This window comes from Nerophis ophidion, linkage group LG07, assembly GCF_033978795.1.
Source record: "Nerophis ophidion isolate RoL-2023_Sa linkage group LG07, RoL_Noph_v1.0, whole genome shotgun sequence".
NCBI classification, from domain to species: domain Eukaryota; kingdom Metazoa; phylum Chordata; class Actinopteri; order Syngnathiformes; family Syngnathidae; genus Nerophis; species Nerophis ophidion.
Window position 1 is genome coordinate 21,453,003 of NC_084617.1, and position 27,230 is coordinate 21,480,232.

General features: G+C 39.4%; 1 protein-coding gene across 1 annotated transcript; it reads right to left on the reverse strand.

Annotated features, from left to right (window-relative positions):
• Positions 1-1,536: 1,536 nt before the first annotated feature.
• On the reverse strand, positions 1,537-27,230 carry grna (granulin a). Its single transcript, XM_061906197.1, has 18 exons — positions 27,101-27,230; positions 23,717-23,818; positions 23,558-23,639; positions 23,378-23,484; positions 23,133-23,286; positions 20,995-21,092; positions 20,695-20,916; positions 19,493-19,753; positions 17,061-17,114; positions 12,892-13,029; positions 8,309-8,410; positions 8,150-8,231; positions 7,970-8,076; positions 7,725-7,878; positions 5,587-5,684; positions 5,287-5,508; positions 4,085-4,345; positions 1,537-1,706 (listed from the first exon to the last, which is right to left on the reverse strand). Exons 1-18 carry the CDS (start codon positions 27,200-27,202, stop codon positions 1,614-1,616), a joined length of 2,439 nt encoding a protein of 812 aa, XP_061762181.1. The 5' UTR covers positions 27,203-27,230; the 3' UTR covers positions 1,537-1,613.

Sequence of the window (27,230 nt, forward strand, 5' to 3'; positions counted from 1 at the left end):
TAATTTGAAATGTATGTACTTGTCAGACCACAGAACACCTTTCCACTTTGCATCAGTCCATCTTAGGTGAGCTCGGGCCTAGCCAAGACGGCGGCGTTTCAGGATATTGTTGATAAATGGGTTTGGCTTTGCATAGTAGAGTTTTAACTTGCACTTACAGATCTAGCGACCAACTGTAGTTACTGACAGTGGTTTTATGAAGTGTTCCTTAGCCCATGTGATGATATCCTTTACACACTGATGTCCGTTTTTGATGCAGTACCGCCTGAGGGCTCAAAAGTCCACAATATCATCGCTTACATGCAGTGATTTTTCCAGATTTTCTGAACTTTTTTGATTTTCGGACCGTAGATGGTAAAATCCCTAAATTCCTTGCAATAGCTCGTTGAGAAATGTTGTTCTAAAACTGTTCGACAATTTGCTTACAAAGTGGTGACCCTCGCCCGATCCTTGTTTGTGAATTACTTAGCATTTCATGGAAGCTGCTTTTGTACCCAATCATGGCACCCACCTGTTCCCAATTAGCCTGCACACCTGTGGGATGTTCCATATAAGTGTTTGATGAGCATTCCTCAACTTTATCAGTATTTATTGCCAGCTTTCCCAACTTCTTTGTTACGTGTTGCTGTCATCAAATTCTAAAGTTAATGATTATTTGCAAAAAAAAAAAGTTTAGTTTCAACATCAAATATGTTGTCTTTGTAGCATATTCAACTGAATATGCATTGAAAATGACTTGCAAATCATTGTATTCCGTTTATATTTACATCTAACACAATTTCCTAACTCACATGGAAACGGGGTTTGTATATTATACACCTCAATATTGTTAATCAACATTTTTTTCTTGGCTATGTGTTATGTTTAAAGTAGCAATCAAACATTTTGAGTTTCAAGCATCCACATTATCAGTTGGTGTAGCAAATGTCAATAAATCTTGTAAGATGCAACCAAAACATCCGGTCTGACGTGCTAACATTAGTTAATAGCTACAGATAGACATACCTTTTGTTTTTGCCAGAATGGGAAAGAAGAAAGCGTGTGAAAGACTGTGCTGAGCGGAAGTGGATGGTTTTCATTGAATTAAAGAAATAACTCATCTAAAACATAATCGAGCGTGTAGCTAGCTCACTTGGTGAAGCAGTTGGAGTCTAGCACAGCTCGTCTGCCCCATACTGAACTCCAGCCGTGGATATTAAAAAAGTGTATATATGGGGAAGCTGCTGATAGTGTGTTTGACAGAGAAGTAGGTTCTGTACAGTATTGTTACACTACTTCATAAATCTACTAAAGTTGATAGTAGTATATTTTATTGTAGTGTTGTTATGCAATATATCTAAAACTAAAGTTTTTCTTTTTAAAAAGTGCCGTTTTAGGAGCAAACACTGATTAAATCCTAAATTAATTTCAATGGTAGACGTTGATTTGAGATGCAAGTGTTTTGAGTTAAGGGTTCCGTGTCAAAGACACTTAAGCTTGTAAATTGAGGTGTAACTGTAAATATATGACACAATTATAATGAAAATATCAGCTAAATATGATTTTTCCATTTTTATTTCATACAGTCACAGTTGCAGCAGTTACAAGAGTATTTTCAGTTGTTGCCATTGATGTCACAGAAACTCAGGGCCATGAATGCATCGGCCGCTTGCTGTGCAAGTATACCCGGAAGGACAGCAGTGCTCCATGTCGCTGCAGCACACCGCCTGCACAAGAAAAGCAATGTTAAACACGCTCCCATACACATACTGTATGCGCTCCTGCACTACGACGAGCTAATGCAACGTAATTTCATTCTTATCTGTACTGTAAAGTTCAAATTTGAATGACAATAAAAGGAAATCTAAGTCTAAGTCAGTGTATTGCCAACTAAATAAAGAGACATTTGTTTAGACCAGGGACACACTGAAAAGTTAAAGCATGCAGGGGCCATTTTGATATTTTTAATTTTCAAAACCAATACAATATATAAATTAAACCTTTAGGACTGCCCTCAAGTTTGGTCCCTGGGACCCGAAACGGTTTGTCATGTTGAAAATAAGTCACATCATTATTTTGTTGTTGTGATTATGCAACGCTTAAAGCTCTAGATTAATTTCAGGTCTGTCAATTAAAAAGAAAGAAATATATATATATATATATATATATATATATATATATATATATAGTGACCGTAGTGGGTAGAGCAGCCGGCCAGAAACCTGAGGGTTGCAGGTTTGCTTCCCACCTATTGACATCCCCAAAAAATCGCTGCCGTTGTGTCCTTGGGCAGGACACTTCACCCTTTGCCCCCGGTGCCGCTCACACTGGTGAATGAATGATAGGTGGTGGTCGGAAGGGCCGTAGGCGCAAACTGGCAGCCACGCTTACGTCAGTCTACCCCAGGGCAGCTGTGGCTACTAATGTAGCTTACCACCACCAGGTGTGAATGAATGTTGAGTCCCACTTCTTTCTGAGCGCTTTGAGTGTTTAGAAAAGTGCAATATATATATATATATATATATATATATATATATATATATATATATATATATATATATATATATATATATATATATATATATATATATATATTCGAGGTTACTGTGGTTTACCCGTTATATAGTGCTCAATACCGGGGTAGAGCGGAAAATATGTTAGGTCAGGAAAAAACACAGAGGCTATTTCATCCCTACAAGCAGGTTTCCCTGCTCTTCGATCTCCGTTCAAGAGCAGGGAAACCTGCCCTAGTAGTCAAAGAAAACCCTGTTTTATGGCAAAAGCTCACAATTTGCAGTATTTGCCCCCCGCCCCCCAAAAAAAAATTCAGAGTGGAATATTTGATGTGAAGTAATTGGAGCCTTTAGAACAGGGGTCGGGAACCTTTTCGGCTGAGAGAGCCATGACAGCCAAATATTTCAAGATGTATTTCCGTGAGAGCCATATAATATTTTTTTAACAGTGAATACAACTAAATGCGTGCATTTTTAAGTAAGACCAACATTTTTAGAGTATAATAAGTCTCCTATTATTTTTAATAATATAATAAATACACTACTTCTTACCATTAATGCGACATCTTGGACAGGTGCGATAGAAAACGGATGGTTGGATTAAAATGGATGAGAATGATTTATCATTTGAACCTTATTTTTAACACTGTGATTACCAGCGGAATTATTAATTACTTCTCGTGTTAAGCAATGTCAGCTAAGAGATTCATCTAAGAGCCAGATGCAGTCATCAAAAGAGCCACATCTGGCTCCAGAGCCATAGGTTCCCTACCCCTGCTTTAGAAGGTCAATAATTCACAACAACATAGATTTTAGTCCATAATTTTTTTAAGAATTACATTAAAAAAAGAAAAGAATCACACCAAAATTATTGTGGATCCAAAAGGGCCCCACTCTTAAGAGTGTTAACATTATGTCATATATTGTATTATTTTCAACACTTATATATATATATATATATATATATAGTATACCCCAGCGGGAATAAGCGGTAGGAAATGGATGGATATACACACACACATATACATACATACATATATATATATATATATATATATATATATATATATACATATATATATATATATATATATATATATATATATATATATATATATATATATATATATATATATATATATATATATATATATATATATATATATATATATATATATATATATATATATATATATATATATATATATATGGCAAACACACAAAATATGCAATATTTCCCCACAAAATATTTTAAAGTGTATTATTTGATGTGAAATAATTGGAACCTTGAATAGGTAAATAATTCATAACATTGATTTTGATCCATTAATATTTTTGAGCAATGACAGTTTTAAAGTAAAAAAGAAACATTCTGCATGGCAGCTTTGTGTTATTAGAGTCAACACTGCAACTTTTACTTGTTACAGTTCACCTGTTTTAAATAGTATTTTTAGAATGTGCGGCTTTTTAAAAAATCAGCTGCAAACTGTAAATGGCCCCTGACATCCCTGGATTAGAGCTTCCTGTCTTAAGTCTAATCTTTTTCACTTTACAGATAATCGCCCTGACGTGATTGGAGAGGTGTCTCGTACGTTAGGAAGAGGACAGCATCCCCAAGCGGCTGATGAGATCTTGCAGCAAGTCTGTCCATCTTGGCACGCGCTGTGATCCTGACACAGCACTTGCTGCGGCTTCAAGGTAGAGCCGGGGGTCTGCAGCGGGGTCTTGGGGGAGGAGGCCGGACGTTTGGCGTACCACGGGATCGTCACGCCCTGGTGAATGCACTTGGATCTCTGCTCGTCACACTTATAGTGTGCGGGGCAGCAGTGATCTCCGTCCTCGCAGCACACGGCCTGGGTGGGAAAATCCGAAATGTATAAAAAACACTTGCCAACCACGAGGCTCTCGGTTCTGCTTTCACGGGCCAACAAATGCTGAATCAGGGCAAAAAGAACTGGTGCAATCACAAACTGAAAGTTAAAATATGGAACAGATTGATGATTCTCAAAAGGTTTGGTTTTTGATCATCAATATGGTGCTTTTCCCTTCTGCTGTTAAACGGAAAGGTGCTAAAGTAGAACGTCCAATCCATATTTGGGAGCAAGCAAACAAGCTGAAATATCAATACCGCCCCTACCAGATCTTAATAGATAGATAGATAGGAGCGGTATTGATATTTCAGCTTGCGTTAATGCTCAAATATCCATTCTCAAATCAGAATAGCTCAAAGGTATCCAGATCTTTTCTACGAAGGGGGGCATACTGACAAGTCAAAGTATGCGTGGGCCATATTGATGTTTTTATATAAAATAATGCTAAAAACAGATATTGTGTCAGCCCTGTGTCAAATTTAATATGGTCAAATTTAATATGAAGCGCCTTGTTATTTATTCATTTTTACACACGCCTCTTCACGCAAAACGGGCCCCTCCCCACAGATTTGGAGCCCTACGCTCAGCATGTGGTCCACCTATAGCAGTCTTTATCAAACAGTGGGGCGGGCCCCCCTGGGGAACATGCTTTTTTTGTTGTACCAGAATATGATGAGCGTATGTCGCACTTGGCTTCACTGTAACCATGGTGGGGTATGAGGAAAGACTGGTGTGTTGTTTCCTTTAGTTAATGTTATGCAGAGTTATTGCCATAACAAATTTATCGCGGATATATACTACTTTTAGTCATGGTGGAGAGTGGGTGGGGAATATTTTCTTCTTCATAGGGGGGGTGGCGTAACAAAAAATATTTGAGACGCACTGACCTATAGGGAGGTGTGGCCCTGCGTGGCAGTATTTACCTGAGGTAAAGGACAGCATCCCCACTGTCCTGCTGAGTTCTTACAGCAGGTGGAGCCTTCTTCACAGGTGTGCCTCTTGTCGCAAATCACATCCCGCTTTGGAAGTACAGGGACTTTCTCCAGCCAGGCCACAGACCCAGAGTCCATATCGCACGTCTGAGCGGCCGTGTTGCAGATGTAGCCTTCAGGGCAGCAGTGTATTAAATCAGAGCAGCAGACCGCCTGCGGAGGATCACAAACATCCGGAGGTGCCTTTAGAACCAAAAGTGTTGGGGCAAAAAGGCGCGGCCATCGTGTTACCTTTGGTAGTGGACAGCAGGACCAGTTGCCTTGTACGTTTTTGCAGCATGTGGAGCCATCTGGGCAGGAATCATTGCTACTGCATGGGACAGAATTGGCTGGAAAAAGACCAAAATCATCCAAAAGTGAGAAACAAACAGCTAATTGTGCAAGTGTGGCATGGAGGAGAGATACTACGTGTGCACCATGCTAACGTCACTCAAAACAACATACAGTGGAACCCCGCTTTACCTTTAAATGCCTCCGTGAGCGAACCATGTGACTGTGTACTAACGCGTCCTTCATTCATATTGTGTCATGCAGGCAAAATGCAGGGTGCGGCATTTTAATGAGGCGAACCCCCATTTCACTTGCTGCCCAATACACTACTAGTCACTTTAACGTTGGTGATCCTTTTCTGTGTTTTTTCGCCGTTTGACAAGTTTTGTCTATTTTTGTAACTCAATATGAGTCCCCAAAACTCAACAGATGCATAGGGTACAATACAATCTTGCCGATTGTATTGTACCATATGTCCCAGCAAGAAATCTGCGTTCAAAAGACTCCGGCTTATTAGTGATTCCTAAAGCCCCCAAAAAAAGTAGGCGGGCTATAGAGCATTTTCCGTTCGAGCTCCAGTACTCTGGAATGCCCTCCCGGTAACGGTTCGAGATGCTACCTCAGTAGAAGCATTTAAGTCTCACCTTAAAACTCATCTGTATACTCTAGCCTTTAAATAGACCTCCTTTTAGACCAGTTGATCTGCCGCTTCTTTTCTTTTTCTCCTATGTCCCCCCCCTCCCTTGTGGAAGGGGTCCGGTCCGATGACCATGGATGAAGTACTGGCTGTCCAGAGTCGAGACCCAGGATGGACCGCTGGCCTGTGTATCTGTTGGGGACATCTCTACGCTGCTGATCCGCCTCCGCTTGGGATGGTTTCCTGTGGACAGGACTCTCGCTTCTGTCTTGGATCCGCTTTGAACTGAACTCTCGCGGCTGTGTTGGAGCCACTATGGATTGAACTTTCACAGTATCATGTTAGACCCGCTCGACATCCATTGCTTTCGGTCCCCTAGAGGGGGGGGGTTGCCCACATTTGAGGTCCTCTCCAAGGTTTCTCATAGTCACCATTGTCACTGGCGTCCACCTGGGTGTGAATTCTCCCTGCCCACTGGGTGTGAGTTTTCCTTGCCCTTATGTGGGTTCTTCCGAGGATGTCGTAGTCGTAATGGTTTGTTCAGTCCTTTGAGACATTTGTGATTTAGGGCTATATATAAATAAACATTGATTGATTGAATGGAGGAGGGAAATGCTGAGGAGTTAAAAAAAAAAAAAAAATTAAAAAAAAAAGACTATTTGCCAGGAGTGCATTAATGGAAGAATCGACAAAGCAGGCTTAGTACCGCAACAAGTTTTAATTGTGCTGAGATTGGACTTTTCTTGAAAGCGATGCCAGAGCAGGCTTATTTCACAGCGGCACAAGTTCACATACGAGCACAATGGCTCTCGCCCCCTTTCGTTCTCTCTCCCAGTCTACTGCTTTCTCCTCAGCTCTTTACTGTTGTTAATGTGGGTGGATTTAACTTTTTTAAATGTTTACTGTTAGGGATTATTGTGATCTCTGATTATTTGTGAGGACACCATAGTGGCTTCTTGGTGTGTGTGCGTGTTGGCAGAGCAGCGCACAGTTCAGCTTGTTGTTGTTTTGGCATGTTGATAAAGAGAAAGATGTTCCATCATCTCCTTGTTACGTTTGTTTTAATATACAGTTCTGTTAAATAGGAGTGTCAAAAAATTGATTTTCAAAATAATCGCGATTATTTGTAACGATTTTTAATAGATTTAAAAAAATCTAAATCTTTTTTTACTAATTTAAATAATACATAAGTTAATAAAAACATAACATTGAGGGAATAACAGTAGTATTAATAGCAATACATTTAGAAAACAACACAATGAAGATAAAAATAATAAACTGATAACAAATAAGGCAACAAAAGAAGTGTCTTACGCTTCTCTTATCTAAAGTAAAAAAGGAGGAAGTACGTTGCCTCGGTATAGCCTACTGGAATAAACTGAATCTCCAGTGTTGCACAATCGTTGGGGTGAATGAGGAAGTTATTTGGCGGTTGTAGTGCTCGTCCCCACCGTTAACCCACCTCTCTGGTTCTCCCAGTCGGCCCGCTTCCTAGCAGGCAGCTTTTCCCACATGGGCATGTCCTCCCAGGAGGACTGGGAGACACATCTGGAGCGTTCAACGTCACACGAGGTGCCTTCAGGGCAGCAGTGGACCTTGTCTTCACAGCACACAGCCTGGTTTGGGATGCAGATCGAGAACCTTTTCATTGCACCGTGCCAAATGAGATGGTGGACAGGTTTAGACCTGAAAGAGCAGTGGCACTACCTTCGGAACGGGGCAGCATCCCCAACTGCCATCTGGTTTCTTACAGCAAGTGTTCACATCCGGACACTCAGACACCAAATCAGCACAAATGAAGACTGACGGGAGCTCTGTGGAAGTCAGACACACATGAAGACAAATCCAAATATCCAAAAATGCCTGCATAGGTCACAAGTAAAAAACCTTGTTTGATGCACCAGAGGCTGTCTGCACTGCAGCGGTGACCCTCTTGACAGCAACGCTTGCCATCAGCACACAACAATCCCTGTTGAAAAAAAACAACAATAATTCTAAACCGTTCCAGTATTTATTTACGGTTCCATCTATGGGGTCATGCATCACCTGGTTGGAGGGGCTGCACTCGTAGGTGCTGGAAGGGGCTAGGGTGCCTCCTGCGTGGACCAAAACCAGCACAGTCCAGCAGAACACAGCCAGTCTTTGCATCTACAAAGTACATACAGTGCTCACAGAAAGTAAAATCATGGTTGTAGTTTTTAAAAGTTAGCCATTTTGTTTTGTAGACCGTAATTACGTCATAATGATTTGATTCATACATCACGTCCACCCGCCATTTTTTCCTGTTAACATTGTCTTGCTTTTAAACACTTTACAATTAGTTTAGCCATTTAAAAAAAAAAAACACATTTATTTATTGGGTTTTTACTGACATAATCGACGAAAGTAAACAAATACATCAAATGCTGTGTTTCGCCACCCCCCCCACACATATATATATATACATACACACACACATATATACATACACACACATATACATATATATATACACATATATATATATACACATATATATATACACACATATATATATACACACACACATATATACACACACACATATATATACATACACATATACATACATACATACATACACATACATATACATATATATATATATATATATATATATATATATATATATATATATATATATATATATATATATATATATATATATATATATATATATATATATATATATATATATATATATATATATATATATATTATAACAGCAAAACAAAATCAAACAATTGAAAATTTAAATTAATGCAATCAGTACTCTTTTGCACAGATTACTGCATCAATACGGCGTGGCATGGAGGCAATCGGCCTGTGGCATTGCTGAGGTGTTATGGATGCCCAGGATGCTTCAATAGCGGCCTTTAGCTCATTTGCATTATTGGGCCTGGTGTCTTTCAGCTTCTTCTTCACAATAACCCACAAATTCTCTATGAGGTTCGGGTCGGGGGAGTTGGCAGGCCGATGGAGGACAGTAATGCCATGGTCAGTACACCAGTTACTGGTGGTTTTGGCACTGTGGACAGGTGCCAGATCATGCTGGAAAATGAAATTATCATCTCCATAGAGCTTTTCAACAGATACAGCTTTAATAGCCGTATTCCCATGGTCAAGCCACTCCTGAACTCTAGACAACGGAAGTTCCCTCAGTCAGCAATGGTTTGGGGAGCCATGTCGCTGCTGGTTTTGGTCCACTGTGTTTCATCAAGTCCAGAGTCAATGCAGCTGTGTACATGGTTCCATCTGTTGTAAAGCTCTACGGAGATGATGATTTAAAATTTCCAGCATGATCTGGCACCTGTCCACAGTGCCAAAACCAGCAGTAACTGGTGTACTGACCATGGCATTACTGTCCTCCATTGGCCTGCCAACTCCCCTGACCTGAACCTCATAGAGAATTTGTGGGGTATTGTGAAGAAAAAGCTGAAAGACACCAGACCCAATAAAGCAAATGAGCTGAAGGCCACTATTGAAGACCCCTGGGCATCCATAACACCTCAGCAATGCCACAGGCCGATTGCCTCCATGCCACGCCGCATTGATGCAGTAATCCGTGCAAAAGAATTCCCGACCAAGTACTGAGTGCATTAATTGACATTTTCAAATGTTTGATTTTATTTTGCTGTTATAAATCTTTTTTTTTTACTCGGCCTGAGAAAATATTGTATTTTTTTTTTTTTTTTTTTTTTTTTTTTAAATAGGATTTTTGAGTTTTCTTAAGCTGTATGCCATAATCAGCAAGATTAAAATAATAAAAGGCAATATTTCAGTTGATGTGTAATGAATCCAGAATGTATGACATTTTCATGTTTTTAGTTGCATTACAGAAAATAAAGGACTTTATCACAATATTCCAATTTTCTGAGACAGTCCTTTATATATATATATATATATATATATATATATATATATATATATATATATATATATATATACTAAAAAAGAGAAAATATTAGTCATAACCATCCATCCATCCATTTTCTACCGCTTATTCCCTTTCGGGGTCGCGGGGGGCGCTGGCGCCTATCTCAGCTACAATCGGGCGGAAGGCGGGGTACACCCTGGACAAGTCACCACCTCATCGCAGGGCCAACACAGATAGACATACATCACTCACACTCACATTCACACACTAGGGCCAATTTTAGTGTTGCCAATCAACCTATCCCCAGGTGCATGTCTTTGGAAGTGGGAGGAAGCCGGAGTACCCGGAGGGAACCCATGCATTCACGGTGAAAAAATGCAAACTCCACACAGAAAGATCCTTAGCCTGGAATTGAACCCAGGACTACAGGACCTTCGTATTGTGAGACACAGGCACTAACCCCTCTTCCACCGTGAAGCCCTATTAGTCATAACATTTATAATAAATATATAAATACATTTTAAAAAAAAGTAATAACATTTATAATAAATATATAAATACATAAAAATTCAACATTTATTATAAATATATAAATATTAAATACATAAAAATTCTGAAAAATAAAATAATAATACCAAACACAATTTAAATAATAGTTAAAAAAAAAAACAACCAAAGACATCTGCATTCCTGAATGGCCTTTGAAAGACACAGCAACCAGCAAGCACACAAAAGGCTCATCAACCACCCACATCCCCGTTGTGTTTCAATCAGGGTTGATTTGGAGATCAATTTCTCCTACATTTTTCTGAAAGGCACCCTGAAGTACTTGAAACTTTGCAGAACAGCCGTTCAATGTCTGCCTCATCTTCTACAGTTTGAGAAAATACAGAACATCTTTATTCCAGCAGGAATTTTACCACAATGCCAACAAAGTAGTGAAAGCTAAACATTAAAAGGTGTATTACCGCCACCTACTGTAATGGACTGTGAACCAAAATTCCATCCCTTCTTCCTCTCTTACATACATCCATCCATTTTCTACCGCTTATTCCCTTTTTTGGGGTTGCGGGGGGCGCTGGCGCCTATCTCAGCTACAATTGGGCGGAAGGCGGGGTACACCCTGGACAAGTCGCCACCTCATCGCAGGGCCAACACAGATAGACAACGTTCACACTCACATTCACACACTAGGGCCAATTTAGTGTTGCCAATCAACCTATCCCCAGGTGCATGTCTTTGGAGGTGGGAGGAAGCCGGAGTACCCGGAGGGAACCCACGCGTTCACGGGGAGAACATGCAAACTCCACACAGAAAGATCCTGGAGCCTGGATTTGAACCCAGGACTGCAGGAACTTCGTATTGTGAGGCAGACGCACTAACCCCTCTGCCACCGTGAAGCCCTCTTACACACATACACATACATATACACATACATATATATATATACATATATATATATACATACATACATACATACATATATATATATATATATATATATCTATCTTACCATACTAAGTTTTATTCCATAAATTTGTCTCTTCTGGAGAAGCATCTCAAATGTTATGTTTCCTGCTTTGTACCCGGTTATGGGTAAGCTCCTTCTGTCCATGTCTTCTAACGTCCTGTCTTAGTTTTTTCCTTTCTCTACTGTATTTCCCATAATGAATGATTGCATGCTCCATTGACTCTACCTCTTGCAGCTGTCATAATCTTGTTGGGTGTTTACTTATGATGTGCAATGTCTTATTCAGGCTGGTGTGTCCCAATCTAATGTGTGATATGAATCCTTCCTCTTTTGTGCTCCCCCTTACAGTTCTTCCCGCTCCTACTGTGTTCTGTATTGCATAAGTGTCCTACTGTTGTACTCATTTCCCAATGTAATTACCACTGTTTCACATATTTTCATTTAATGATGTTGCCTATGACTTACTGAAAGGTACCTCTTTAAGTCCATTTTTGATAATTTTTTTTGGGGAGGTAGGGCGGGCCTTGAGGGCCCACTATCTCGTTGGCTAGTATTCCTACTCATTTGTGTGCTTGTATTGAGCGAAGGCCACCCTGGTGAATGACATTTTATGACAATTGTATAGTTGCCCTTCCTGCTTAAGAATATACAGGTGCTGGTCATATTATTATAATATCATGAAAAAGTAGATTTATTTCATTAATTCCATTCAGAAAGTCAAACTTGTAGAATGTATACATCCATTCCAAACAGACTGAAACATTTCAAGTGTTTTTTGCCAAAAAGGAGAGGAATATAGCTGACAACCAATGAAAACCCTAAATTCAACATCTCAGAAAATTAGAATATGGTTAAAAGGTCAGATATTGAAGACACCTGGTGCCACACTCTAATTAGCTAACTAACTCAAAACACCTGGAAAAGCCTTTAAATGGTCTCTCGTTTTGATTCTGTATGACACACAATCATGGGGAAGACTGCTGACTTGACAACTGTCCAAAAGATGACCATTGATACTTTAAAGAAGGAGGGCAAGACACAAAAGGTCATTGCCAAAGAGGTTGGATGTTACCAGAGCTCTGTGTCCAAGCACATTAATAGAGAGGCGAAGAGAAGACAAAGATGTGGTAGAAAAAGTGTACAAGCAAGAGGGATAACCGCGCCCTGGAGAGGATTGTCAAACAAAACCGATTAAAAAATGTGGGGGAGATCCACAAAGAGTGGACTGCAGCTGGAGTCAGTGCTTCAAGAACCACCACGCACCGACGTATGCAAGATATGGGCTTCAGCTGTCGCATTCCTTGTGTAAAGCCACTCTTGAATAAGAGACAACGTCAAGAGCGTCTCGCCTGAGCTCAACACAAAAAGGACTGGACTGCTGCTGAGTGATCCAAAGTTATGTTTTCAGATGAAAGTAGATTTTGTATCTCCTTTGGAAATCAAGGTCCCAGAGTCTGGAGGAAGACAGGAGAGGCACAGAATCCAGTGTCAAATTTCCACAATCGGTAAAGGTCTGGGGTGCCATGTCATCTGCTGGTATAAGTCCACTGTGTTTCCTGAGGTCTAAGGACAATGCAGCAGTCTACCAGGAAGTTTTAGAACACTTTATGCTGCCTGCCGCGGACCAATTTTATGGAGGTGAAGATTTCATTTTCCAACATGACTTGGCACCTGCACACAGTGCCAAATCTACCAGTACCTGGTTTAAGGACCATGGTATCCCTGTTCTTGATTGGCCTGCAAACTCACCTGACCTTAACCCCATAGAAAACCTATGGGGTATTGTGAAGCGGAAGATGCGAGATGCCAGACCCAACAATGCTGAAGAGCTGAAGGCCACTATTAAAGCAACCTGGGCTCTCATAACACCTGAGGAGTGCAACAGACTGGTCGACTCCATGCCACGCCGTATTGCTGCAGCAATTCAGGCAAAAGGAGCTGCAACAAAGTATTGATTGCCGTACATGCTGAAACTTTCCATGTTCATACTTTTCAGTTGGCCCACATTTCTTAAAAATATTTTTTGGTACTAGTCGTAACTAATATTCTAATTTTCTGAGATACTGAATTTGGGATTTTCAGTAATTGTCAGTACTAATCATCAAAATTTAAAGAAATAAACATTTCAAATATATCACTGTGTGTAATGAATTGATATAATATGTAAGTTTCACGTTCTGAATATAATTACTGAAATAAATCAACTTTTTCATGATATTCTAATAATATGAACAGCACCTGGTAATGGCAGATTACCCCTAAACAAAGATACCAGCCTACGTGGCACCAAGTGATAGTGCTGGTCTCATAAGTGGTTGGACTTGGATCGTGCCTGGAAAGTTTGCCTGGTATTGCCACTCCTTCAGGTGCAAGTTGTCACATATCAAAAATATGTGGTTGTAGTACAGGCTCAAAAAGTCCACATTGAAAAAGGTCAAACCCAATAGGGCAACATTAAAGAACACAAAGGACATAAGAGGTATTAAAGTGCATTGAGCTTAATGGTGTCTACATATAGCCACAAAGTGCAACGCAACAAAAAAACGTAAATGAGACAAAACAAAAAAAATTGCAAAAAATATGGCAGACCTAGGACTGCAATATGACTCAGAGTGCAGCTTTTCAAATATAACAAAAACGTTACCTACACGGTTGACTTTTAGTTTCACTTTAATAGGAACACGTACGTGCAGAGGCAAACGACAGTACACATATTTCACTAATAAAAACAACATTGTAGTGACATACTAGAGTTCAATTCAACTTTGGTAAAGCAAGTTTGTGTCGCTCTTACCTTGACTGGGATTCGAACCTTCTGTGAAAGCTGCAAAAGTTGCTAAATGTCGTCTTGAACACGCCCATTTTATAGAAACCAGCTAGGCAGGCTCGCACGGGGGTCAGTTAAGGTTTTGGTAATTTCATCATTAATTGGAATTAGAAAAACAGCCAAATTTGGTTCATTTGAGTAAAAAAAACAACAAACTAACTAACAAAAAAAACAACAAATAAACAAAAATTCGGGGGGAAAAAATCAGTTTTTCTTTTTTAGTGTCAAATAGCAATAACTACATCTAAAAACAGTTGACTTTTTATGTTGTATTTCATATAATAATATAACAAACATAGTAAACATACATAAAAAAACAGACCAAAAGGGATGTCTTTTTTCATATTCTGACACCGGACATCCGTATTTTCAAAGTAAAAGCGAGCATACTACGGTACCCGTGTGCAGTTTTTTTCTGACAGGCCAGTCCGCGAGCATGTCTTTAAAATCCCCTCTTCCGGTTTTGTCCATTTTGTTCTGTTTTTCAGTTTCTATGGATATGTGCGTGGATACTTCTGATGATGTCAGTTCTCGTTGTGCCATGTCTAAAATAATGTCTGTTTAGTGCTCCAACAACATTTTATGTAGAGTCACAGGTATCGTGGTAATTTTCCCTGCTTTTACTTTGAAAATAAAACTTTCGGTGTCTGTAGATTGAAACATCCATTTTGGTGTGTTTTTCCGTTACTGATTTTACTTCTTGCTATATGAAATATAAAATAAAAGGCAAACCTTTTTTGATGTACTTATTGCTCGGCGACACCCAAAGGAAGAACGCGTTGTTTTTTTTATTTTCAGTTTTTTTCTTTTTGGAATGAAATTCAAAGAAACCAATGTTTTTTTTTACTTGTGAATAAAAAAAAAATCAAAACAAACACGTTGCGTGTACCTTCCGTTCATTCTATTTCCAATTCTGAAACGCAAATCAAAATCAAAATTAAGGCCGTTTTTCGATTTTCATTATATATGAGATAGGCTCCAGTAGCATATCTCTCCAAGCGGTAAACAAAAATGGATGGATGGATGGCAGAATTTAAAACAAACAAAAAAACATTTATTTTCCTTAAATTATTGCCATCAAATTAGATTTTGTGCTGGTTTCCTTTTATGGATTTTTTTTTCCGGATAAACACAAAAATCGAATATATTTTCACCCAAAATGCAAAAAATGCGTGGTTATCTGTGTGTGGCAAATTAAACCGAAATAAGTATTTTAGGGTCTCTGTACCTCCCGTTCATTTTATTTCCGATTCTGAAATGCAAATCCAAAACAAATTTCGGGCAATTTTTTCCGGTTTTCATTTCAAAAGTTGGACAACTATTTTAATGCCACTTTTTAAAATCGACAATAGGACTCCTGCTGAACAAAGGTGTTAGCAGTATGCTAAAAACATGCTAAACGCGAAGGAAACACACAAATTCTGCTTCCGGTTCAATTTGTCATCACACAGAAAAACACGCATTTTTGCATTTTGAATGAACATATATTCGATGTTTGTGATTATCTGGAAAAATAGAAATACATAAAAGGACACCTGCACAAAATCCAATATTTTTGGCAATATTTTAATGAAAATCAACCCTTTTATGTTTCTTTTAAAAGCTGCCATACATAATAACAATCGAAAGACGGCCCTAATTTAATTTTTTGGAGAATATAAAAATCGAATGAACGGGATGTACACGGTCCAAACACTCACCAAAGGGTCACTTTAATTTGTTTGTATATTATAAATCAATAGAATAATACATTTTGGCCCAAAGCAAGTTGTTAATGTCTGGTTTACTGTACATAATACTGTAATAATGAATCAGGATTTAAATAAACTATATATATATATATATATATATATATATATATATGTGTGTGCATACATACATACATCCACCCATCCATCCATTTCCTATTTACTACCATATATATTAGTTAATTAGTTAATAGCTACAGATAGACATACCTTTTGTTTTTGCCAGAATGGGAAAGAAGAAAGCGTGTGAAAGACTGTGCTGAGCGGAAGTGGATGGTTTTCATTGAATTAAAGAAATAACTCATCTAAAACATAATCGAGCGTGTAGCTAGCTCACTTGGTGAAGCAGTTGGAGTCTAGCACAGCTCGTCTGCCCCATACTGAACTCCAGCCGTGGATATTAAAAAAGTGTATATATGGGGAAGCTGCTGATAGTGTGTTTGACAGAGAAGTAGGTTCTGTACAGTATTGTTACACTACTTCATAAATCTACTAAAGTTGATAGTAGTATATTTTATTGTAGTGTTGTTATGCAATATATCTAAAACTAAAGTTTTTCTTTTTAAAAAGTGCCGTTTTAGGAGCAAACACTGATTAAATCCTAAATTAATTTCAATGGTAGACGTTGATTTGAGATGCAAGTGTTTTGAGTTAAGGGTTCCGTGTCAAAGACACTTAAGCTTGTAAATTGAGGTGTAACTGTAAATATATGACACAATTATAATGAAAATATCAGCTAAATATGATTTTTCCATTTTTATTTCATACAGTCACAGTTGCAGCAGTTACAAGAGTATTTTCAGTTGTTGCCATTGATGTCACAGAAACTCAGGGCCATGAATGCATCGGCCGCTTGCTGTGCAAGTATACCCGGAAGGACAGCAGTGCTCCATGTCGCTGCAGCACACCGCCTGCACAAGAAAAGCAATGTTAAACACGCTCCCATACACATACTGTATGCGCTCCTGCACTACGACGAGCTAATGCAACGTAATTTCATTCTTATCTGTACTGTAAAGTTCAAATTTGAATGACAATAAAAGGAAATCTAAGTCTAAGTCAGTGTATTGCCAACTAAATAAAGAGACATTTGTTTAGACCAGGGACACACTGAAAAGTTAAAGCATGCAGGGGCCATTTTGATATTTTTAATTTTCAAAACCAATACAATATATAAATTAAACCTTTAGGACTGCCCTCAAGTTTGGTCCCTGGGACCCGAAACGGTTTGTCATGTTGAAAATAAGTCACATCATTATTTTGTTGTTGTGATTATGCAACGCTTAAAGCTCTAGATTAATTTCAGGTCTGTCAATTAAAAAGAAAGAAATATATATATATATATATATATATATATATATATATATATATATATATATATAGTGACCGTAGTGGGTAGAGCAGCCGGCCAGAAACCTGAGGGTTGCAGGTTTGCTTCCCACCTATTGACATCCCCAAAAAATCGCTGCCGTTGTGTCCTTGGGCAGGACACTTCACCCTTTGCCCCCGGTGCCGCTCACACTGGTGAATGAATGATAGGTGGTGGTCGGAAGGGCCGTAGGCGCAAACTGGCAGCCACGCTTACGTCAGTCTACCCCAGGGCAGCTGTGGCTACTAATGTAGCTTACCACCACCAGGTGTGAATGAATGTTGAGTCCCACTTCTTTCTGAGCGCTTTGAGTGTTTAGAAAAGTGCAATATATATATATATATATATATATATATATATATATATATATATATATATATATATATATATATATATATATATATATTCGAGGTTACTGTGGTTTACCCGTTATATAGTGCTCAATACCGGGGTAGAGCGGAAAATATGTTAGGTCAGGAAAAAACACAGAGGCTATTTCATCCCTACAAGCAGGTTTCCCTGCTCTTCGATCTCCGTTCAAGAGCAGGGAAACCTGCCCTAGTAGTCAAAGAAAACCCTGTTTTATGGCAAAAGCTCACAATTTGCAGTATTTGCCCCCCGCCCCCCAAAAAAAAATTCAGAGTGGAATATTTGATGTGAAGTAATTGGAGCCTTTAGAACAGGGGTCGGGAACCTTTTCGGCTGAGAGAGCCATGACAGCCAAATATTTCAAGATGTATTTCCGTGAGAGCCATATAATATTTTTTTAACAGTGAATACAACTAAATGCGTGCATTTTTAAGTAAGACCAACATTTTTAGAGTATAATAAGTCTCCTATTATTTTTAATAATATAATAAATACACTACTTCTTACCATTAATGCGACATCTTGGACAGGTGCGATAGAAAACGGATGGTTGGATTAAAATGGATGAGAATGATTTATCATTTGAACCTTATTTTTAACACTGTGATTACCAGCGGAATTATTAATTACTTCTCGTGTTAAGCAATGTCAGCTAAGAGATTCATCTAAGAGCCAGATGCAGTCATCAAAAGAGCCACATCTGGCTCCAGAGCCATAGGTTCCCTACCCCTGCTTTAGAAGGTCAATAATTCACAACAACATAGATTTTAGTCCATAATTTTTTTAAGAATTACATTAAAAAAAGAAAAGAATCACACCAAAATTATTGTGGATCCAAAAGGGCCCCACTCTTAAGAGTGTTAACATTATGTCATATATTGTATTATTTTCAACACTTATATATATATATATATATATATATAGTATACCCCAGCGGGAATAAGCGGTAGGAAATGGATGGATATACACACACACATATACATACATACATATATATATATATATATATATATATATATATATACATATATATATATATATATATATACATATATACATATATATATATATACATATATACATATATACATATATATATATATATATATATATATATATATATATATATATATATATATATATATATATATATATATATATATATATATGGCAAACACACAAAATATGCAATATTTCCCCACAAAATATTTTAAAGTGTATTATTTGATGTGAAATAATTGGAACCTTGAATAGGTAAATAATTCATAACATTGATTTTGATCCATTAATATTTTTGAGCAATGACAGTTTTAAAGTAAAAAAGAAACATTCTGCATGGCAGCTTTGTGTTATTAGAGTCAACACTGCAACTTTTACTTGTTACAGTTCACCTGTTTTAAATAGTATTTTTAGAATGTGCGGCTTTTTAAAAAATCAGCTGCAAACTGTAAATGGCCCCTGACATCCCTGGATTAGAGCTTCCTGTCTTAAGTCTAATCTTTTTCACTTTACAGATAATCGCCCTGACGTGATTGGAGAGGTGTCTCGTACGTTAGGAAGAGGACAGCATCCCCAAGCGGCTGATGAGATCTTGCAGCAAGTCTGTCCATCTTGGCACGCGCTGTGATCCTGACACAGCACTTGCTGCGGCTTCAAGGTAGAGCCGGGGGTCTGCAGCGGGGTCTTGGGGGAGGAGGCCGGACGTTTGGCGTACCACGGGATCGTCACGCCCTGGTGAATGCACTTGGATCTCTGCTCGTCACACTTATAGTGTGCGGGGCAGCAGTGATCTCCGTCCTCGCAGCACACGGCCTGGGTGGGAAAATCCGAAATGTATAAAAAACACTTGCCAACCACGAGGCTCTCGGTTCTGCTTTCACGGGCCAACAAATGCTGAATCAGGGCAAAAAGAACTGGTGCAATCACAAACTGAAAGTTAAAATATGGAACAGATTGATGATTCTCAAAAGGTTTGGTTTTTGATCATCAATATGGTGCTTTTCCCTTCTGCTGTTAAACGGAAAGGTGCTAAAGTAGAACGTCCAATCCATATTTGGGAGCAAGCAAACAAGCTGAAATATCAATACCGCCCCTACCAGATCTTAATAGATAGATAGATAGGAGCGGTATTGATATTTCAGCTTGCGTTAATGCTCAAATATCCATTCTCAAATCAGAATAGCTCAAAGGTATCCAGATCTTTTCTACGAAGGGGGGCATACTGACAAGTCAAAGTATGCGTGGGCCATATTGATGTTTTTATATAAAATAATGCTAAAAACAGATATTGTGTCAGCCCTGTGTCAAATTTAATATGGTCAAATTTAATATGAAGCGCCTTGTTATTTATTCATTTTTACACACGCCTCTTCACGCAAAACGGGCCCCTCCCCACAGATTTGGAGCCCTACGCTCAGCATGTGGTCCACCTATAGCAGTCTTTATCAAACAGTGGGGCGGGCCCCCCTGGGGAACATGCTTTTTTTGTTGTACCAGAATATGATGAGCGTATGTCGCACTTGGCTTCACTGTAACCATGGTGGGGTATGAGGAAAGACTGGTGTGTTGTTTCCTTTAGTTAATGTTATGCAGAGTTATTGCCATAACAAATTTATCGCGGATATATACTACTTTTAGTCATGGTGGAGAGTGGGTGGGGAATATTTTCTTCTTCATAGGGGGGGTGGCGTAACAAAAAATATTTGAGACGCACTGACCTATAGGGAGGTGTGGCCCTGCGTGGCAGTATTTACCTGAGGTAAAGGACAGCATCCCCACTGTCCTGCTGAGTTCTTACAGCAGGTGGAGCCTTCTTCACAGGTGTGCCTCTTGTCGCAAATCACATCCCGCTTTGGAAGTACAGGGACTTTCTCCAGCCAGGCCACAGACCCAGAGTCCATATCGCACGTCTGAGCGGCCGTGTTGCAGATGTAGCCTTCAGGGCAGCAGTGTATTAAATCAGAGCAGCAGACCGCCTGCGGAGGATCACAAACATCCGGAGGTGCCTTTAGAACCAAAAGTGTTGGGGCAAAAAGGCGCGGCCATCGTGTTACCTTTGGTAGTGGACAGCAGGACCAGTTGCCTTGTACGTTTTTGCAGCATGTGGAGCCATCTGGGCAGGAATCATTGCTACTGCATGGGACAGAATTGGCTGGAAAAAGACCAAAATCATCCAAAAGTGAGAAACAAACAGCTAATTGTGCAAGTGTGGCATGGAGGAGAGATACTACGTGTGCACCATGCTAACGTCACTCAAAACAACATACAGTGGAACCCCGCTTTACCTTTAAATGCCTCCGTGAGCGAACCATGTGACTGTGTACTAACGCGTCCTTCATTCATATTGTGTCATGCAGGCAAAATGCAGGGTGCGGCATTTTAATGAGGCGAACCCCCATTTCACTTGCTGCCCAATACACTACTAGTCACTTTAACGTTGGTGATCCTTTTCTGTGTTTTTTCGCCGTTTGACAAGTTTTGTCTATTTTTGTAACTCAATATGAGTCCCCAAAACTCAACAGATGCATAGGGTACAATACAATCTTGCCGATTGTATTGTACCATATGTCCCAGCAAGAAATCTGCGTTCAAAAGACTCCGGCTTATTAGTGATTCCTAAAGCCCCCAAAAAAAGTAGGCGGGCTATAGAGCATTTTCCGTTCGAGCTCCAGTACTCTGGAATGCCCTCCCGGTAACGGTTCGAGATGCTACCTCAGTAGAAGCATTTAAGTCTCACCTTAAAACTCATCTGTATACTCTAGCCTTTAAATAGACCTCCTTTTAGACCAGTTGATCTGCCGCTTCTTTTCTTTTTCTCCTATGTCCCCCCCCTCCCTTGTGGAAGGGGTCCGGTCCGATGACCATGGATGAAGTACTGGCTGTCCAGAGTCGAGACCCAGGATGGACCGCTGGCCTGTGTATCTGTTGGGGACATCTCTACGCTGCTGATCCGCCTCCGCTTGGGATGGTTTCCTGTGGACAGGACTCTCGCTTCTGTCTTGGATCCGCTTTGAACTGAACTCTCGCGGCTGTGTTGGAGCCACTATGGATTGAACTTTCACAGTATCATGTTAGACCCGCTCGACATCCATTGCTTTCGGTCCCCTAGAGGGGGGGGGTTGCCCACATTTGAGGTCCTCTCCAAGGTTTCTCATAGTCACCATTGTCACTGGCGTCCACCTGGGTGTGAATTCTCCCTGCCCACTGGGTGTGAGTTTTCCTTGCCCTTATGTGGGTTCTTCCGAGGATGTCGTAGTCGTAATGGTTTGTTCAGTCCTTTGAGACATTTGTGATTTAGGGCTATATATAAATAAACATTGATTGATTGAATGGAGGAGGGAAATGCTGAGGAGTTAAAAAAAAAAAAAAAATTAAAAAAAAAAGACTATTTGCCAGGAGTGCATTAATGGAAGAATCGACAAAGCAGGCTTAGTACCGCAACAAGTTTTAATTGTGCTGAGATTGGACTTTTCTTGAAAGCGATGCCAGAGCAGGCTTATTTCACAGCGGCACAAGTTCACATACGAGCACAATGGCTCTCGCCCCCTTTCGTTCTCTCTCCCAGTCTACTGCTTTCTCCTCAGCTCTTTACTGTTGTTAATGTGGGTGGATTTAACTTTTTTAAATGTTTACTGTTAGGGATTATTGTGATCTCTGATTATTTGTGAGGACACCATAGTGGCTTCTTGGTGTGTGTGCGTGTTGGCAGAGCAGCGCACAGTTCAGCTTGTTGTTGTTTTGGCATGTTGATAAAGAGAAAGATGTTCCATCATCTCCTTGTTACGTTTGTTTTAATATACAGTTCTGTTAAATAGGAGTGTCAAAAAATTGATTTTCAAAATAATCGCGATTATTTGTAACGATTTTTAATAGATTTAAAAAAATCTAAATCTTTTTTTACTAATTTAAATAATACATAAGTTAATAAAAACATAACATTGAGGGAATAACAGTAGTATTAATAGCAATACATTTAGAAAACAACACAATGAAGATAAAAATAATAAACTGATAACAAATAAGGCAACAAAAGAAGTGTCTTACGCTTCTCTTATCTAAAGTAAAAAAGGAGGAAGTACGTTGCCTCGGTATAGCCTACTGGAATAAACTGAATCTCCAGTGTTGCACAATCGTTGGGGTGAATGAGGAAGTTATTTGGCGGTTGTAGTGCTCGTCCCCACCGTTAACCCACCTCTCTGGTTCTCCCAGTCGGCCCGCTTCCTAGCAGGCAGCTTTTCCCACATGGGCATGTCCTCCCAGGAGGACTGGGAGACACATCTGGAGCGTTCAACGTCACACGAGGTGCCTTCAGGGCAGCAGTGGACCTTGTCTTCACAGCACACAGCCTGGTTTGGGATGCAGATCGAGAACCTTTTCATTGCACCGTGCCAAATGAGATGGTGGACAGGTTTAGACCTGAAAGAGCAGTGGCACTACCTTCGGAACGGGGCAGCATCCCCAACTGCCATCTGGTTTCTTACAGCAAGTGTTCACATCCGGACACTCAGACACCAAATCAGCACAAATGAAGACTGACGGGAGCTCTGTGGAAGTCAGACACACATGAAGACAAATCCAAATATCCAAAAATGCCTGCATAGGTCACAAGTAAAAAACCTTGTTTGATGCACCAGAGGCTGTCTGCACTGCAGCGGTGACCCTCTTGACAGCAACGCTTGCCATCAGCACACAACAATCCCTGTTGAAAAAAAACAACAATAATTCTAAACCGTTCCAGTATTTATTTACGGTTCCATCTATGGGGTCATGCATCACCTGGTTGGAGGGGCTGCACTCGTAGGTGCTGGAAGGGGCTAGGGTGCCTCCTGCGTGGACCAAAACCAGCACAGTCCAGCAGAACACAGCCAGTCTTTGCATCTACAAAGTACATACAGTGCTCACAGAAAGTAAAATCATGGTTGTAGTTTTTAAAAGTTAGCCATTTTGTTTTGTAGACCGTAATTACGTCATAATGATTTGATTCATACATCACGTCCACCCGCCATTTTTTCCTGTTAACATTGTCTTGCTTTTAAACACTTTACAATTAGTTTAGCCATTTAAAAAAAAAAAACACATTTATTTATTGGGTTTTAACTGACATAATCGACGAAAGTAAACAAATACATCAAATGCTGTGTTTCGCCACCCCCCCCACACATATATATATATACATACACACACACATATATACATACACACACATATACATATATATATACACATATATATATATACACATATATATATACACACATATATATATACACACACACATATATACACACACACATATATATACATACACATATACATACATACATACACATACACATACACATACACATACACATATATACATATACATATACATATACATATATATATATATATATATATATATATATATATATATATATATATATATATATATATATATATATATATATATATATATATATATATATATATATATATATATATATATATATTATAACAGCAAAACAAAATCAAACAATTGAAAATTTAAATTAATGCAATCAGTACTCTTTTGCACAGATTACTGCATCAATACGGCGTGGCATGGAGGCAATCGGCCTGTGGCATTGCTGAGGTGTTATGGATGCCCAGGATGCTTCAATAGCGGCCTTTAGCTCATTTGCATTATTGGGCCTGGTGTCTTTCAGCTTCTTCTTCACAATAACCCACAAATTCTCTATGAGGTTCGGGTCGGGGGAGTTGGCAGGCCGATGGAGGACAGTAATGCCATGGTCAGTACACCAGTTACTGGTGGTTTTGGCACTGTGGACAGGTGCCAGATCATGCTGGAAAATGAAATTATCATCTCCATAGAGCTTTTCAACAGATACAGCTTTAATAGCCGTATTCCCATGGTCAAGCCACTCCTGAACTCTAGACAACGGAAGTTCCCTCAGTCAGCAATGGTTTGGGGAGCCATGTCGCTGCTGGTTTTGGTCCACTGTGTTTCATCAAGTCCAGAGTCAATGCAGCTGTGTACATGGTTCCATCTGTTGTAAAGCTCTACGGAGATGATGATTTAAAATTTCCAGCATGATCTGGCACCTGTCCACAGTGCCAAAACCAGCAGTAACTGGTGTACTGACCATGGCATTACTGTCCTCCATTGGCCTGCCAACTCCCCTGACCTGAACCTCATAGAGAATTTGTGGGGTATTGTGAAGAAAAAGCTGAAAGACACCAGACCCAATAAAGCAAATGAGCTGAAGGCCACTATTGAAGACCCCTGGGCATCCATAACACCTCAGCAATGCCACAGGCCGATTGCCTCCATGCCACGCCGCATTGATGCAGTAATCCGTGCAAAAGAATTCCCGACCAAGTACTGAGTGCATTAATTGACATTTTCAAATGTTTGATTTTATTTTGCTGTTATAAATCTTTTTTTTTTACTCGGCCTGAGAAAATATTGTATTTTTTTTTTTTTTTTTTTTTTTTTTTTAAATAGGATTTTTGAGTTTTCTTAAGCTGTATGCCATAATCAGCAAGATTAAAATAATAAAAGGCAATATTTCAGTTGATGTGTAATGAATCCAGAATGTATGACATTTTCATGTTTTTAGTTGCATTACAGAAAATAAAGGACTTTATCACAATATTCCAATTTTCTGAGACAGTCCTTTATATATATATATATATATATATATATATATATATATATATATATATATATATATACTAAAAAAGAGAAAATATTAGTCATAACCATCCATCCATCCATTTTCTACCGCTTATTCCCTTTCGGGGTCGCGGGGGGCGCTGGCGCCTATCTCAGCTACAATCGGGCGGAAGGCGGGGTACACCCTGGACAAGTCACCACCTCATCGCAGGGCCAACACAGATAGACATACATCACTCACACTCACATTCACACACTAGGGCCAATTTTAGTGTTGCCAATCAACCTATCCCCAGGTGCATGTCTTTGGAAGTGGGAGGAAGCCGGAGTACCCGGAGGGAACCCATGCATTCACGGTGAAAAAATGCAAACTCCACACAGAAAGATCCTTAGCCTGGAATTGAACCCAGGACTACAGGACCTTCGTATTGTGAGACACAGGCACTAACCCCTCTTCCACCGTGAAGCCCTATTAGTCATAACATTTATAATAAATATATAAATACATTTTAAAAAAAAGTAATAACATTTATAATAAATATATAAATACATAAAAATTCAACATTTATTATAAATATATAAATATTAAATACATAAAAATTCTGAAAAATAAAATAATAATACCAAACACAATTTAAATAATAGTTAAAAAAAAAAACAACCAAAGACATCTGCATTCCTGAATGGCCTTTGAAAGACACAGCAACCAGCAAGCACACAAAAGGCTCATCAACCACCCACATCCCCGTTGTGTTTCAATCAGGGTTGATTTGGAGATCAATTTCTCCTACATTTTTCTGAAAGGCACCCTGAAGTACTTGAAACTTTGCAGAACAGCCGTTCAATGTCTGCCTCATCTTCTACAGTTTGAGAAAATACAGAACATCTTTATTCCAGCAGGAATTTTACCACAATGCCAACAAAGTAGTGAAAGCTAAACATTAAAAGGTGTATTACCGCCACCTACTGTAATGGACTGTGAACCAAAATTCCATCCCTTCTTCCTCTCTTACATACATCCATCCATTTTCTACCGCTTATTCCCTTTTTTGGGGTTGCGGGGGGCGCTGGCGCCTATCTCAGCTACAATTGGGCGGAAGGCGGGGTACACCCTGGACAAGTCGCCACCTCATCGCAGGGCCAACACAGATAGACAACGTTCACACTCACATTCACACACTAGGGCCAATTTAGTGTTGCCAATCAACCTATCCCCAGGTGCATGTCTTTGGAGGTGGGAGGAAGCCGGAGTACCCGGAGGGAACCCACGCGTTCACGGGGAGAACATGCAAACTCCACACAGAAAGATCCTGGAGCCTGGATTTGAACCCAGGACTGCAGGAACTTCGTATTGTGAGGCAGACGCACTAACCCCTCTGCCACCGTGAAGCCCTCTTACACACATACACATACATATACACATACATATATATATATACATATATATATATACATACATACATACATACATATATATATATATATATATATATCTATCTTACCATACTAAGTTTTATTCCATAAATTTGTCTCTTCTGGAGAAGCATCTCAAATGTTATGTTTCCTGCTTTGTACCCGGTTATGGGTAAGCTCCTTCTGTCCATGTCTTCTAACGTCCTGTCTTAGTTTTTT

What these genes read in the sequence shown, in the direction of transcription:
- grna (XM_061906197.1), bottom strand. Translation starts at nt 27,202, where the DNA reads ATGGACAGAAGGAGCTTACCCATAACCGGGTACAAAGCAGGAAACATA. An exon ending in GATGCTGCCCCGTTCCGAAG is followed by an intron (nt 23,287 to 23,377) that starts GTAGTGCCACTG and finishes ATCCCAAACCAG; the next exon opens with GCTGTGTGCTGTGAAGACAA. An exon ending in GATGCTGTCCTCTTCCTAAC is followed by an intron (nt 1,707 to 4,084) that starts GTACGAGACACC and finishes TTTCTTGTGCAG; the next exon opens with GCGGTGTGCTGCAGCGACAT.